Source organism: Ochotona princeps, chromosome 13 (assembly GCF_030435755.1).
Source record: "Ochotona princeps isolate mOchPri1 chromosome 13, mOchPri1.hap1, whole genome shotgun sequence".
NCBI classification, from domain to species: Eukaryota; Metazoa; Chordata; class Mammalia; order Lagomorpha; family Ochotonidae; genus Ochotona; species Ochotona princeps.
In genome coordinates, this window is record NC_080844.1 from 55097452 (window position 1) to 55114272 (window position 16821).

Genomic DNA, 16821 nt, shown 5'->3' on the forward strand with positions numbered 1-16821 from the left:
AACAAACACATCATTCTCTTGCAGGAAGATTTTTTAAAACTCTTATAATTACAACTTATATCCCATCAGTGTAGTGAAAATAATTAGCTCTCTAGGCAGACAATTTTCCTTATTGTTTTTTGAATTCAGAGCCCCAGGATAACAGAATAATTTATTTCTTGGCTGGAATTTCTGCCGACTTAATCAGTGTGAATGACTTTATTCCTATCCCTCCCTATTCTGACATTGTAAACTGGTTCCTAGTGTCCAGATATGTATTAGAAGTTGTCTTTCCACCATCTACCACCATTAAGCCATACCCTTCCAAAATATTGCTTTGGCAGTGCCCCTCTCAAGATTCTGATGACCTGAGATTTCTGTATTTCATAGATTTTTACTGCTGGGAAAATGAGTTAACTGGTGATATTTAGGACAGATGATGCAGAACTAGAAAACCGATTATTTATTCAACAATCACTTGTTAAAGTTTATTATGTGCTGACCACGGTGCAGGCCTGGGAAATCCAGCTGTGAAACAAAACAAAATACCAGTTCTGATTAGATCACCAGTTGTGGGTGATAAGGGACCAAGAGAATTTCAGATAGTGCAGAGCAGCCTGGAGAAGAGACAAGCTGTGGCTATAGAGAAAAGGGCGATTCTGAGGAGGGTGAGAGAACTTTGGAGGATGTGGGATTGCCCTGTAAGAAATACACAACTCTCCCAGGGCCAGATAAAGGGCAGGTGAGGCTCTGAGTGCCATGCAGGGAGGAAAAGCACAATCTTTTAAAAAAAAGACACTATCAAAGCAAAAGGATCTTCAGCCTCAAGGTTAGCCTAAAGGATTCATAGTAATAAGCGAAGTTGACATAAACGTTAGAATGCAAGGGGACATTTAGGGTCTTCATGAGAACTACTTGGGGCCAGCATTGTGACGTAGCTGGTTAAGCCCCTGCTGACTCTGCTGAATTTGATGTGGACACCAGTTTGAGACCCAGCTGCTCCAGTTCTGACCTAGATCCCCACTAATGTGTCTAGGAAAGCAGTGGGAGATGGGTTATAGTACCGGGTCCCTACACCCTGGTGGCAGACCCAGAAGAAGCTCCGGACCTCTGGCTTCAGCCTGGTCCAGCCCCACACAGTGTGGCCATTTGGGGAATGAATCAGCAGATAGAAGATTCTCTGTCTCTCCTCTTTCTGTAACTGCCTTGCAAATAAAAAATAAACAAATAGTGACACCTAATGAAGAAGCAAAGCCTCAAATGTCTCAAATTCATAAAGGAGAAACTTCCAGGGTGGAATATGGAGTGATCGTGACTTTGACACCAAGATGGTCCAGGGAGTGTGCAAGGGGACAGAAGGACAGAAGGTGGCCTTCAGCTGGCTTGGACATAAAGCGTGTTGAGAGCCAGGAGCCACAGTGTGACAGAACTCTGTTTCTTCATTTCTTTACCACTTCCGTATTTCTCCTAATCCTACTTCGTTCTAGCTAAGAGTCACATTAAAGTACAAAGGAGGTGATGTCATAGCAACCAGTAGCAGGGGGTTCAGTGGGGTGGCTGGACATACAACATAGAAGGAATGGTGGCTCTTTGTTCATTTGAACACAGTTGAAAGTGTTGGCAAACTCTCAAGGTTACAAGACCCTATCATCTCACATTTTCTCAGGATTTTAGTTTCCCATTTAAACAATAGGAGAGTTTGTATGTTGTATGTTAATTGCACTCTCTAGTGCTAGCAGTGAGTTGAGTTACATATGTGTGAGCTCACATGCATGCACACCTTGTGCACTATAAAGACTATCAAGAGAGTGAAAAGATAGTCTGTAGAATGGGAGGAAATATTGCAAGTCACATAGTTGATAAGGATCAAGTACTAAGAACACTATCTATAAAGGATAGTGGTGAAGATGCCCGCATCCCACATTAGAGTGCTAGGGCTCAGTACTCGCCTCTGGCTGCTCATTTTCCTTTCCCACTAACACAAACCCTGGGAGGCAGCAAATAATGATGGCGGCAGGAATGGGGTTCCTGTCATCCATGTGGGAAAGCTTAGTGCTGGCCATTGAGGCAACTGGGCGAGTGAACCAGGAGAGGGGAACGCTCTCTCCATGTCCCTCTCAAATTGGTTCATTGTTTTCTTTAAAAAGCCTTTTAAAATAACTTACAAATCAACAACAGAAAAGCAACCCAATGTAAAAACTGACAAAGGACTTGAGCGAACGTTTCTTTTAAGAAGAAATACAAATGCCCCAACCATGTAAAAAGCTGCTCCTCATCATTAAAGAAATGTAAATCAAACCAGTAATTAAATGCCATTTCAGAAGCATTACGATGGTTAATTTAAACAAAATAGCACTACGGGTGAATATGTGGAGAAGTTAAAACTGTCTTACGCCTTTGACCTGAAAATAGAATGATGTCACAACTGTAGAAAATAGTTTGATGATTCTTCAAAAGGCTAAATGGGGGCCTGGCATGATGGCTCAGTGGTTAAATCCTTGCCTTGCCACCGCTAAGATCCCATACGGGTGCAAGTTCGTGTCCCAGAAGCTCCACTTTCCCATCCAGCTCCCTGCTTCTGGCCTGGGAAAGCAATAGAGGATGGTCCAAAGCTTTGGGACCCTGCACCTGCATGGGAGACCCGGAAGAAGCTCTTGGCTCCTAGCTTTGGATTGGCTCAACTCTGACAGTTGCAGCCATGTGAGGAGTGAACCAGAGGATGGAAGACCTTTCTGTCTCTCCTTTTCTCTAATCTGCCTTTCCAACAAAAATAAATAAATCCTTTTTTTAATGAAAAAAACTGAAAAAGAGGTACTTAAATGAAGAATTATGCACAACTATTCATAACATAACTTTTATAGTCACTTAAAGTTGAAACAATCTAAATATCTTTTAACTGGTAAATAGATAAACAGAATGTGGTATAATGGCAGTCATCAAAATATGAATGAAATACTAACACATAGCACAATATGGATGAAACTTGAAAACATTTTGATAAGTGAAATAAGACAGATACATTCTAGGATTCCATTTATGTGAAATACTTAAAGAGATAAACAGAAAGCAGTTTAATCCTTATCCTGTGGGTTGGGAAAGGAAATAGTAGGATATCTGGCCCGAGCTCATAACTTTAGCTTGCCACTAATATAGACCCTGGTGGGTAGCAGTAATGGCTCAAATAATTGGGTTTCTACCACCTGCCTGGGAGACCTGGATTGAGTGCTCAGATCCTGATTTCAGCCCTGGTCCAATTCTAGCCATTGCAGTCATTTGGGGGAATGAATTGGCAGGTAGGAGTGTTCCTTCTCTCACCTACCCCACTCTTTCTGCCTCTTGAGTTAAAACAAATGTGTGTGGCGCGATGGGGAGGCAGGAAAGATCTATTTCAAATTCCATCTATCTTCTCCCTGAGTTGGAGACATGCTAGGAGATGCCATAAGATATTTCTTTCGACAAACCAATACATGTTTTAATATCTTCTGCAGACAAAATCCTTTGCCAGTGGAGGGAAGATTCTTCCATTCTCATAAAACTGTCATCCTGAAATGTACACACCATTTCCTCTTTGTCATATGATGCTCAGTTTTTTTACTTCATGTGTGGGCAAAATGACTGGAGTCTACTTAAATGAGTAGTTAGGAACTGACATATCTTGGTCCAAATCGAAGTGGGAGGTGTATTATTATTTATCCCATACTAGATTCATGAAACGTGTTATGAGATCTTCAGTCTTCTGGGCTGCCTAAGGGGAAATTATCTGGCAGCCTGTTGACCCTAGGCCCACAGAATTATGTGGTAATAGCAAGCAAGGATTGATCTGTCAGCAGGTCATCCCTCCTCCTTCTACCTCCCATCCCACCACAACTGAACCAAAATTTTACCCTTAGATCCCATTTGGAAGACATTGTTTACAAAGTGTTGTATTAAAATATACATTTGCCAATGGAAGAAGAGGGCAAAAGTTCTCAGTGTAGTAATTGGTTATCATAGGCAGGAGGGAAGGTGCAGGTAAGGATCTCTCCATTCACGGATGGCAGTGGTGCCGAGGCAATAAGGTCAGATGCTGAGGTCCTGCCAGCCTGGCAATACAGTCTCAACCTCAGTCAGGATGGGCAGTTGGTCATGGACAGGATGGAAGAGCTCAGAGCAGGCTTCTTATCTCCTTGGGCACTAGAATCCCATGTTGTCAATCTCCTAGTTTTCTCTGGGACCTTCTTCCTTGCCTGGCTGATGTGTGTGCCTGGCGCCAGCACATCTCCTGCGCGACTGGCCCTTGGATGATTGTACTGCTGGTGTGGCCACTTCCCCATAGAAGCACAGGAAAGGCTGCATTCTAACCATCCCAGCTCTCAGAACCTGGCAGGGAAGTCACAATGCAGCTCCATTGTTATGCAACCTGGTGTCTCTCAGGCCTTGCTTTTTGGTTTTCCTTCATCATTTTTTCTCTTCCTCTACATGCAGTGTGGAAGGAAAGAAGGAGTTGGGAGGCTCTCGTCTCCTTCTCTGGAAGTCCAGTTTTCTCCATTGAGTGGAAAGGGACCACTCACAATCAGGTAATAACTAATGAAAAGGCAGAAACAACTCAAGAGTTTCTTACTGCCCTTTCTGCCCACCCCCCACCCCCCCACTTGCTATGCTTATAGCCTTTCTTAGACCAGAGATAAGTGTTTCTTCCAGTGGAGAAGGTCCCAGATGCCAGCTACTGGCAGCTGCCTCAGTGCTCTGAAGGTGACTCTGATTTTGAGCTAATAAATTTTTTGCTGGGCTCGTTTGGCTCCTTTGAGTTTGCATGGGGATAAGATTTGGCCTCATTTCTGAGGTATTGTTCCATCAAGCTTTGCAGTACATGCAAAAGAATGCAAATTCTGAACTTCATTTGCTGTCACCTATAAAGTGCCAAATTCAGTCTCCTTGGGTTCTGGGACTAGAATTTAGAAGGGGGAAATGAAAGAAATTTGTGCATTTTCATAGAGAAGCAGACATGGGATTTTAATCCATGAAGTTGGACAAGTCTGTTTAGCTACAGGAGCTTCCAATTTAGCTTCTGTAAAATTCTAGTTCATGACATTGATTGGATTACATTAAAACAATTGTGCAAACACCTGAGCCCAGTGCCTGGCCTAGGTTTGAGTTCACTCACATTAGCCTCACTGAGGCCTAAATGTTGTGAGGCTTCAACAAAGGTGCGTCCCTGGGACCTAAACCAAAGCTACTCCCTCTTATCACAATAGTTTGAAGTTGAACTTGACTGAAAACTGTAAGTTGGATTGGGGAATAACTTGGTTACTGAAGTTCTTGAGATCTTTTCCTGTTTAAACTCCAGCCCTTTCTGGGTCCCTGGCTAATGTCTTGCCCAATAGCACCGGAGAGGAAAGGAGCATGAAATGGAACATTGTAACGCCATGGATCTTTGCATACTCTTGACTCTCAAACAAAAGAAAGCAACGAGCAAGGCATGTCTGGCTCACAGGAAATGTCTGTGTGCAGAGTGATTGATTTCTAACATCTGTGACGTCACCCTCTCTAGAGGTCTGTTGTGTTTGGTTGCTGTAAGGGAAGCCCAGCCGGAATTTCCTGCCTCTGGGTTTGCCTGAGCAGGGGAAGCGCTCTGGCATATCCTCTCCTGGGCCCAGCTGAAGTTGGGTTGAGAGGGCCTTCTCCTTGGCTTTGTGGGCCAAAAACAAAGGGACATTGCCTTCTCCAAATTGTCCGAGAAATGATTAACTTGTTTCCTTTGATCCTTTCCACCTTGGGTGAGGACGGCCCAGTAGCTGGGGTGGAGAATACAGCTCATTCTTTGTGACATTGGTAAGGTAAACAGTGGGAGAAACTGCTACTAGAAAGCTGAACTCTGGAAGGCTTGAAAGTGAGTGTGTGCATGCGTGTGTGTGTGTGTGCGTGCATGCATGTGTGTGCTTCTATAAACAGGGCTATTGAGTAAAAGAGTAGAACTGTTTCCTCTAACTTTTTCTTTTCATTTTTTTAAGGTCTGAATTTCCTGCTGCTGTTCACAAAGATGCTTTTCATCTTTAACTTCTTGTTTTCCCCACTTCCAACCCCGGCACTGGTCTGCATACTGACGCTTGGAGTTGCCATGTTCCTGTGGCTGGTCTACAGACCCCAGCCAATCTTACCTCTCATTGACCTGGACAACCAGTCTGTAGGAATTGAGGTAATTTTCCAGTCTTCATTATACTTTGAAGTATAATGACTGAGTGTAGCATGGAAAAATAAACCTTTCATGTTGCCCATTCATAGACAAACTACAAACTTGAATTTCTATTATTAGCACGTTGTCCTGTGTAAGAAAAATAAATGACACAGCTAGCTCATACAATGTCAGAAATCTAGGTAAGAAGTTGATAAACTATAGCCTAAAGGCAAGAGCCTGTCTTTTTTGGGCAAATAGTTAACTAACAACAGTGTTCCCATTTTTGAAGAAATAAGTAAAAAGAAAAACACAAATTTAAGAAAATGGGATTGGGAACATAACATATGTACCATAATGCCTAAGGTATGTGCTATCTGGTTTTCTGTTTTACATGTCTTTATTCATTTGAAAATCAGGGTAACAGAGAGAGGGGGAGAGACAGATGAACAGGGAGATTTTCCATCCTCTGGTTCATTCCCCATATGGCCACAATGGCCAGTGCTGGGCCAGATGGAAGTCAGGGGCCAAGAACTTCTTCCAGGTCAACCACATGGGTGGTAGGGACTGTTGAGCCATCCTTCCTGTCTTCTCCCAGGCCGTTAGCAGGAAGCTGGATTAGAAGGGAAGCAGCTGGAGCAGGAACCAGGGCCCATATGGGAAGTTGGCTTTGCGGGTGATAGTTTTACTGGCAAGGCCATAAAGATGGCCTTAACTATCTCGTTCCTTCCATAAAACATTTGCCAAGCTGGTATCTAGATGAACGAGTCAGTATTTGGGGAGTGAGTTGTTCTTTTTTTTTCCCTGGAGATCCCCAATGTCTGAGAATGGTACAGAAATTATTTCCAGAGAAGACTCTAGTACAGTTGTTCAGATGCTTCTTTGGACACCCACACCCCTTACTGAAGTATCTGGGTTAAAGTCCTGGCGCTGCTCCTGATTCCAGCTTCATGCTAATGCACACCCCAGTAGGCATCAGGTGATGCCTCAAGAAGCTGGGTCCCTGCCAACCATGTGGGAGATCTGGATTGAATTCCAGGCTGCTGGCATTGGCTCAACCTAGTTGCTACCATTGGAGGCGTTTACGGAGTAAACCAGTAAATGAGATCTGCTACTCTTCCTCTCTAATAAAAAATAGAAAAATTTAAAAAGAAGCTATTTCCTTGAGTTCAGTTCTAACTTGCAAGTAGTATTTGTTCACCTTATAAGTGGTACAAATGAAACCGGGCTCCTATATGCCTGAGCAATGGCGTGCTCTGGGAATGTCCTCTTTCTCTTTCCTTCCTTCTGCCTCCATAATTATTCTCATCTTCATCTTCCACCCTTTTCATGGAAAAAAGGAAAACTATTTCTATTCATTGCAAACCTATCCTTCTAGTTACCTTCATCATCCTCTTCCATCTCTACAGGAATTTTATTCCAAGTGACCAACACCTTCCATCCTATACTCTTTTTTGGCACCTTGCCACGCTTGATCCCTGCATTAGCATCTTCCCATTCTGTTGATTCAGGCCACTGTGGTGTCTCACTCACTCACTTTCCCACTCGAGTTGTTTGAGTAGTATGTGTGTTGATCTCCTCTTTTTTTTGAAAGATTTATTTTTATTTTTATTGGAAAGTCAGATATACAGAAAGGAGAGACAGAGAGGAAGATCTTCCATCCATTGATTCACTCCCCAAGGGGCCGCAATGGCACCAGAGCTGCCAGGAGCCTCTTCCAGGTCTCCCATGTGGGTGCAGAGTCCCAAGGCTTTGGGCCGTCTTCGTCTGCTTTCCCAGGCCACAAGCATGGAGCTGGATGGGAACCAGGGCTGCCAGGATTAGAACTGGTGCCCATATGGGATCTGGCGCTTGTAAGATGAGGACTTTAGCAGCCGCTAGGCTACTGCACTGGGCCATGATCTCTTTTCAACATTGACCCACTGACACCTGACCCTCTGTAACTAGTATCTCCTCCACATTGTTCTAATCTCCCAAACCTACTTTCTACACTTAGTGACTTCTAATTCTTCCCCTCGGTTGACTGCATACCTCTTTCTTGAAACTTCCCTATTGTTCTTCAATGATACAGCTTCCTAATTTCAAGGCACTCTGCCTTTATCACTTAGCTTTTTTTTCCCCTTCCCATCCTAGGGTTTCCTTGTCAGCATTGTTTGATTCTTCTATAATCAGAAGTTGGCAAACATTCCATCAAGATGAGATCTAGGTTTTATGGAGTATTGCAACTACCCAGTACTACTGTTAACTAGTCAAAACACTAGATGTTTCAAGTATGTAGATGAATAAGCGTAATTATGTTTTAATGAAACTTCACTTGCAAAAGCAGGTGGCAGGTTATATTCAGCCCACAGATTGAAGGCTTTCAATTCTCTGCTTTAAATCCTCACAGTTAAAAGATGCTGCTGCTTCTATGAACACTACCTGAAGGCTATAATACCCAAATATTGGCTTACTAGTCTGACCTCACTGGTGTTCAAGTACTTCCAATTCTCCATATCTCTTTGTTGCCCACCTTTTCCCTTTATATTTGCACATCCTTTCCTGTTCTTTTGGTGAGACAAACCTCTTCTTACCCACTAGCCTCCATGTCAGGGTCTGAATTAAGTTGAGTTCTTTCTGCATGTTCACCTCTGACTTTTTTCACTGAACAAGGGCCTTTACTGTTGATACTTGGCCTTAAGGTGACATCTTGTGGAAATCTTCCCTGATGCTCTAGACAGTGAGATCTACTGTTCTAGCCCTATGTGTTACCGTGCACTTTCACAGTCCTTACCTTGGCCAGTCACGTGGTTGTTTAATTGACACCTCTTCTCTAGACTAGCATTCATCAGTGTTGAACCATATCCATGACGCCCCACTGTAGCCCCAGAATTCATTCTAGAACTAGATCCTATAGTCCCAAGCTCACATTTGTAGACAAGGCCCATGTTGCCCCTTCTATCCCACACACCTTCTTCTCTCATAGCTTGCCAGATGTCGCAATGTATTTTCTTGCCTCTGGGTTGTTCTTGTCTTTCCTTTATTCTGCCCAAATCATTTCTTTTTGGGAAACATCTACTCATCTGCAAAGTCTTTATTGAAATGTCATTTCTTCTTCACATCTTTTCTGTTTTAAATAGAATTTATTTCAACTTTCGTTTGCTCCTCAAGTCATGTATTTGTTTTCAGTCTGCCATGTATGTCACAACATTATCTTTGCATGGTGTTCCCTTCTTATCCTCCCACACTCCAAAAACTCTAGTTTATGAGGTGTTCAAGGGTAAGCATTTGTCTTAATTCACATCTACAGTATTTGCACAGTGGTAGAACCCACGGTGTGTTTTCAATACATGTTCATACTTGATATGATTAAAAAGATAACAAACTGCATCTACACACATACACATACACACACACACACATACTCACACATATGCCATGGAATATTACCAAAATTTAACCATGAAAATGTCTATGTGATGGGATTTAAGATCAGATTTTTACATCTTTGTTTATGTTCAAAAGTTTCTGTGACGTGATTGTACAACAATGTTGAGATTCAAAATATTCACTACTAGTAAAGAGAACATTCCTGTGACTTCAGCACTTATGTTCTTTTCAGTTCAATCAAGGTTTTGGAAAAAGTGGGGAGAGACTCAATCTTGGCTTAAACTTGATCTTACGTTTTAGGGAGGAGCGCGCAAAGGGGCTATCCAGAAGAACAATGACCTCATGCTTTACTACTACTCCGATGCCAGGACAGTGTATGAGATTTTCCAAAGAGGACTTGCTGCGTCTGGTAAGTCTAGAAGTCTGGCCTTGCCTGTAGGGGGACTGAGGTGGGGTCTGTTGCACACATCCTTCCTGTCTCGATTCTGAAACCCCAGCGGGTGCCACGCAGGGCTCCTAGTAGAAGTGCAATGTACAAAGCAGATGGGTTACTAGCACACTGCTGGGAACAGTGCAGGACAGACTTGGATTTGAAACCCAATTCTGATTCTAGCTGCAAACGTTTATTCTAACCTCTTTGCCTCTGAGTCTGTTCCTCGCTCACACACAGATTTTTTTTTCCCAAATCCATGTTATAGTTACGAATAGGAAAATATTTTGACTAATTTATTAGCACATTACATTTGTTCAGCAGTATGCTTTCTGTAAATGAAGTTTCCCGCACTGACAGCTGGAGAATCACAGCCAGGATTCTCCTGACTTACCTTGTCCATGCTCTGTCCTGTACTGCCATTCTTCTTATCACAGAAGCCAATGGCCCGCTTTGGACTTTCTTAGAAACATCACCACAGTGGGCTGTGGAAGGCTGTAAGGAACAGATCAGGCCTTAATATCTACATCTTCTATCATCAAGCAGAATGCTAGGCAGACAAATTTCCTTTCCAAATCCTCTTGTGTATAGCGTTTCCCATACCATTTTTCCTTTTAGGCGGCATTCTGTCCAGATACAGGCTGCCTACGTGACTTCTTAATCCTTCCCTTCCCTTCCACCTCTTACCTATGATATGACAGTATTGGTGACCAAATCCTATCAAATGTTGGATCCTCTGTAATCCTAGGTTTAGTTCCTATTACAGTCATTTTTGATGATGAGAAAAATTTAAGTTTGGGGGCACAAAAACATTCTCAAGAACTAGAAAATGTTTGAGTTCCTATTAGTTTTCCTGTTTGACTGGCTTATTTTATAGAAATAGTTACTCCCACAGACAATCACAGACTTACCATAAAGGAAAGTTCTATCTGAAGTCTCTACTGGGGAACCTACTTAGTATTTCTGGGCCTAAATAAGCATTTGTTTAGACTTCTGTGTAAATAGCAAGCAAAAACCAAACCAAACATTAATTTCTTTAGTTCTCTGGCAACTAAAGATAATAAATGTCTAGAATATAGAATTTCCTTTCAGATCTTCTATTTTCAGAAGTTTTCTTCATTGTGTGTTGTTACTGTGTCATTTCATATGTGCTATATGGTATTTAATGTTCATTTAGGAGAGGTTTTTCAAGGCTAAATTAAGGCAAAAGCAAGGTTTAAAATGGCCTCTCATATCAGCAGGTCTGAGGAATCTGGCATGACCACTTGCATAGAAAAACAACCCTCTGGGCCTCTCCAGGATTGAATATATCAGCCCTCATTCTTTTAATTCCTGGAAAGTAGCTCATCTCTGTTGAGAACCCCCTCAGGCATTGTTTAAGGTCTGTATCCTGCGACTCCACCTTCCTTTCACTGAGTCTGAATTCTAGATAGTGAGACCTAACAATCCCCAGGAAGCTTGGTATTTTTAAGGAAGTTTCCGGGGATTCTGCATACCAGAGTTTGGTCTTCACTTAGGCCAGTTTGACAGCATTACCAAGAAGTTGATAGTGAAGGGAAAGGTCTCTCAGTAGCCACACCTAAGCGCAGAAGGAGGCCTCACCGAGGGCTGGCTGGGCTGTTACCCCATCAGGAGTCTGGCCAATAGACTGACACTGCCAGGACACAGAGCTTCATGTGATCTGAAGTTGTTGACCCGTTGGGCTGATTCTTTGCTCCTTGGCCATAGATGTCAGTCAGCATTTTCACCTATGGTGAGGTGATAAGAAAATGCAATGTTGATTCTTTTACATTTATTAGCTCTGCCAGTTACAGAGTGAGCTCCAAGAAGCCATCCTAGTCCTTCTTGCTACCATTGGTGAGAAGACCAAGTGACTTAAGATGTCTTACATGGACTAAGCATTGAAGAAGTAGTAGCCATGGGGTTTGTCATGCTTCAGAGAAAGTTGTAGAAAGCCCGAGACAATTGCTTGGGTTGTCACGCAGTGCATTCCACAGGAACAGTTAGTATGAACGTTTTCTATGGACAGTCCCCTTGTTTATTTATTTTTTTCTATCTGTTAAATCAGAGTGGCTGTCTCTTTCCTGTTTTCCTTCCTTTTTCCTTGCCACTTAAAAGGTTACTCATTTGCCTCTGGATTCCCAGTAACATTTTCTGAGTACTATCATTTGGCAAGAATTAAATTCGTCTCAGCAACCTGACTAGACCCTCCGCGTAATGGGCCCTTCCCTTCTGCTCTTCCGTTGAAGAGCTGCCTCACTTTGCCTTCTCCCTGGCACTTCCCAGACACTCAGATTTGTTCCTAAGCTGAATGACACTCAAAGAGTGACGATAACATTACATACATGTTCCCAAACTTGTTTTAAATATGACAGAGGGATTTAGTTGTAACGAAAAATTTATTTCTATTGTCAGCTGTAAGACACAAAGTGCGAAAATATTAAAGGCAAATATATGTGCATGAGTGAATATAGATGAGGGCTCACACACGTGTGCGTGAGTCCTTGTTAGTCTCTGTGAGTTTCTGTGTCTTAATAGACGTTCTCATACACGTAGGTAGAGTATATGAACAGTAATTCATACAGGTAGGAAAACTTCACCTACAAGCAAAGGTATCACTTCTTCAACTGTTAGAGAAACTTAGGTGAGTTATGACTGTTTAAACCTGTAAAACTGCAATACATCTTTTTAATGACAGTGCTTACTGTCAGTGAGAATGTAATGCACCTTGGCATGCTGTTGGTGCCAAGAGTCAATGAGGACAAATGCTCTGCTAAGCAGTGTGGCTGGAGATGTCCACAGTCTGATCATTCTGACTCTCTTCCTTTCCAACTCTCTAATTTGAAGGGTACTACTCTATGACAATTTCCTAAATTTGATATTATTACCTTGAAAATATGTATAATAGCAATAGTTGCTGTTAAAGCAAGAGACAATGTAAATAATCACAAGGAGATCCAATGGAGCTCTCCGTGGGGAGGCCACTGTAATCTCTCCAGAGAAGAAATAATAATAGCACAGGACTATTTATATAAGAGTTGGAGGAACAGTGAACATCACTCTGTAAAACTATGGAAGGAAACTGGAAGGAAATATCTGAGCTAATAATGGCATTGTGTAGTGAGATTATTTCTATTTTAATTTTTCCCATCATTTTATGAACATTTCTTTTATTTCAGAAAAGCTCAATGTGAGACAGTTCAGTACAGGCTATTTGTATTTACTTGTGGGCTTTAGCTTATATAGGCTGGTGCACACTGCTGGCCTCTTCTGAATGCCCACATTTTCACAGATTTGACCCTGGTCTTCCCTGTTTGGTAGCATTTCCTAAATGTTTCAGGAGCAGTTTATGACTCTGAGCCTTTGAGAACTGAGTACTTCCTTTAAACTTCCTGGACAAATAAAAGAAGCTCTTATTCTTGGTGTGTTTGTCCTATGTGTCTTTTGTTAATTTTCATTTACCTTCTCTAATCCAAAAGATTTGCAGCTCGAGTTAACATTCTTCTGTTATATTTTTAGACAATGGTCCCTGCTTGGGATACAGAAAACCAAATCAGCCCTACAGATGGCTGTCCTATAAGCAGGTACGTTCAGCCATGGTTTTAGAAAGCTACTTTTGCTCATGTTGTAGCCTGTGCCAATTTGATCTCTTTTGGGATATTGAAAAAAAATTTTTTTTTGGTTTCTCTTTTGTAGGTGTCAGATCGAGCCGAGTACCTGGGTTCCTTTCTGTTACACAGAGGACATACACCATCACCAGACCAATACATTGGCATCTTTGCTCAGAATAGACCAGAGGTAAATATGCTGAAGCCAGCTCAAGGAAGTGAGTCACTTCTAATCTGGCATCTTGATGATGACTTACCAAAGATATTTAAACTTTTGATAGTTCATATTCTTCTGTTTGAAATAGTTCCAAACCTGAGCCTCCTAAATTTCTAGTTGAATGTGGAGTGCTCTAGGCTATGTATTTATATCTCCTTTTCCCCTCCATCCCATTGTTATCAGTTTAAGTAAATCTGACTCTTCTATGAAGAAAATAAGGAAGCTGGGCCAAATAAGACCTTGAAAATATTGTGGAAAGTGAGTGTATTTGTATTAGAATTTGTACATTTATTTCAACCAGTGAGCCACGCAACCCATTGCTATTGAGTCTAGTCAGAGACAACTTTTCACAGTGAGTGGCAAGGAGATTTTAAACAGTTAATGATTGGAATTAAGCTATCTCCAAGTTTTAGTTAAGTCATCATGCCTAATATCTAAAGGGAAAATTTTTATATGGTTGACATGATCACCAGAGTTAATTACTTAAGCAAGATTGTAGGATTAAACTACAAAATCTAAGAGGATATAGATCATATATTTAGTAATCTGCATTGTCTACTTGGGGTTACACCTTGCCTCAAGGATAGTAGGAATCCTTCACTCTAGTTTAGGAACTTAAAATCCAACCTAGTGTAATTAATTTGGTAGAGCTACCATAATAAAACACAGTCTCTGTGACTTACCATATCTTTATTTTCTCAGAGTTCTAGAGGTTGGAAGTCTAAGACTAGGGTGCCAGAAAGTTTGATTTTCCCAAGACCACTCTCCTTGACTTACCATCATTTTCCCATGTCCTCACATGCCCTCTGCTCTGTGTGTGGGCATCCTTATTCCTCTTCTGCTTGTTTATTTCATATGAAATGTGTAAAAACAGACAGATCACCCATCTGCTTGACTCACTTCCTAAATACCTAAATCAGGCCCTGGTTTGGATCAGGTGGAAGTCAAGACTAGGAATGCAATCCAGGTCTTTCACATGAGTGGTAGGGACTCTGCTACTTTCATGGACTGAACCAGCAGAAATCTGGAAGGAAGAGTTCAGCCTCAAACCCATCCATTATGATATACGCATCCCAAGCAACAGCTTAACAATGCAACCAAATACCAGTCCTTCTTCTTTTTCTTACAAGGATACAAGTCAACTTGAATTGGGTTCTGCTCTTATGGCTTCTTTTAAATATAACTACCTTTTTAAAGGCTCCATCTCAAATACAATTACATTGAAGTTTAGAGCCTCAAAAAGAATTCGAGGTAGGGCAGAGGGAGGGAACACAATTCATTCAGCAACACCTAGGTTAACACTGATGTCCCCCCATTAGCAGATTCTGACCTACTTTCCCAATCATGTTTCTCTTTGATTTACACAGTAGTATCACACCATCTTATTTTTGTTCCTTCACTGAGTTTTGCTCTGAATACCTTTGGTACCTACATTTCCATAGCAAATCCTACCATTTCTCTAAAGTTGTGCTCAGTTTCCATTGTGTTCTTCCAAACAGTTCATGTGGCCTGTTCTCACCTTATAGTGGTCTCTGTTTCCTTAATGCTTTCTGTGTGGAGACATAGGGCTTCACAGATCACACTCCACCTTTCTATTTTAGTCTGCCTTTGTATTCAGTTATTTCTGCTTAGCTTATCTCGCTTAACTTCACAGCAGTATCAGTGACAGTCCTTAAAGCCCAGTGACTTTTTTTTTAAAGGTAGAAGTGACCAAATAAGCATTTGTTGGCTAAGTGATAAAGTAATTGTCTCCAAAGTCACTGTCCATTGCTGACTTGCACTTTTCTCTGCACAGTGGGTCATCTCCGAGTTGGCTTGCTACACATACTCCATGGTAGCCGTTCCTCTGTATGACACCTTGGGAGCAGATGCCATTGTGTACATTGTCAACAAGGGTAAACTTTTACTATTGCATTGTAACCTTATTCTTTCCTAATGCTAAATAATTTTCAATCTCTCCCTTTTTATTTCCATTTTTACCAGATATGAAATAATGTGGCCTGAAAATTCTTCAGCCTTTCTGGTCCGATAGTCTCAAAGATATATATATATATATATATAAACTTACAGGGAAGTTACAAAAACAAAACAAAACCATGAGACAAAGATATGCTTAGGTAAAAGCTTCAGTGTAATCTTCAAGATGGAATAGTTGACAGTATAATATATAGACAAGCTTGCTTACTTTGAACATACTGGATAAAAGCCCACAGAATGAGGTTCTGTTGACTAAACCATGGAGAAACTACAGATTTATCTCCTATCTTTGTCAATCTAAGTCAGTAGAGTCAACCATCATGCAATAGGGTCTATGGTGACTGCAAAGAAAAAAAAAATTGCTGCTGTTAGAGGAAAAATGTCTAAGTTCAGTGGGGGAAATAAAGGTCCTTTTACCTGCAGAAGTTGTTTTCTGTTGCAGAATTGGTAAGTTGAGTTTATCCATTTTAACCACAGATAGCATCAGAAGCTTTCACTCACCTGCTAACAGTTCCATTTGCCTCCTGCTTTCTCTTCTGTTCTCTCTTGAAACAAAACATGTTGCCAGAATCACACTCAGAATTCATACACATTGTTTCAATGACTTTTCTTAAGCAGAAGGAATTTCATGATTCCTTTAGACACTGTAAAATGTGTTGGCAGCCTACAAGAAAGCCATCTGCTTCTGTTTTAAGTAAACTCATTTACTCTCAATGGCGCAGTGCATTTTTTTTACGTGATCAGTCTGATTTATAGATGTGATTTCCTTTGAGGAATCAGTTAACATTGGAAGTTTCAAACATCTCTTCTCCTTGCAAGAAACGTGGCAGAGCAGGATGTGACCTGTGGTCTGTTTCCGTTCCCAGCTGATATTAACACTGTGATCTGCGATACACCCCAAAAGGCATCAGTCCTGCTAGGAAATGTGGAGAATGGCCTCACTCCAGGCCTGAAGATAATCATTCTCATGGACTCCTTTGATGAGGACCTGAAACAAAGAGGGGAGAAATGTGGAGTTGAGATATTATCTATGTTTGATGCTGAGGTATGGCTCTGGAACCTGACTTGCATTTTGCAGCATCAAGGCTGG

The 16821-nt window shown here is 41.5% G+C and overlaps 1 protein-coding gene across 6 annotated transcripts in view; it reads left to right on the forward strand.

Moving 5' to 3' along the window:
* ACSL5 (acyl-CoA synthetase long chain family member 5) overlaps positions 1-16821 on the forward strand; it is a 44036-nt gene that overhangs the window by 11888 nt on the left and 15327 nt on the right. For 5 of the 6 annotated variants that reach the window (XR_009246450.1, XM_058671013.1, XM_058671009.1 and 2 more), the window contains exons 2-7: positions 5970-6154; positions 9800-9908; positions 13449-13513; positions 13626-13727; positions 15550-15649; positions 16598-16776. Coding sequence is in view for 5 of the 6 variants with exons in the window: in XM_058671009.1 (XP_058526992.1) it covers positions 5970-6154; positions 9800-9908; positions 13449-13513; positions 13626-13727; positions 15550-15649; positions 16598-16776 (740 nt within the window). In the remaining variant the exon portion in view is untranslated. Of the gene's footprint in view, positions 1-5312; positions 5791-5969; positions 6155-9799; positions 9909-13448; positions 13514-13625; positions 13728-15549; positions 15650-16597; positions 16777-16821 lie in introns of those variants that run through there. The other variant, XM_058671012.1, reaches the window with a different exon arrangement.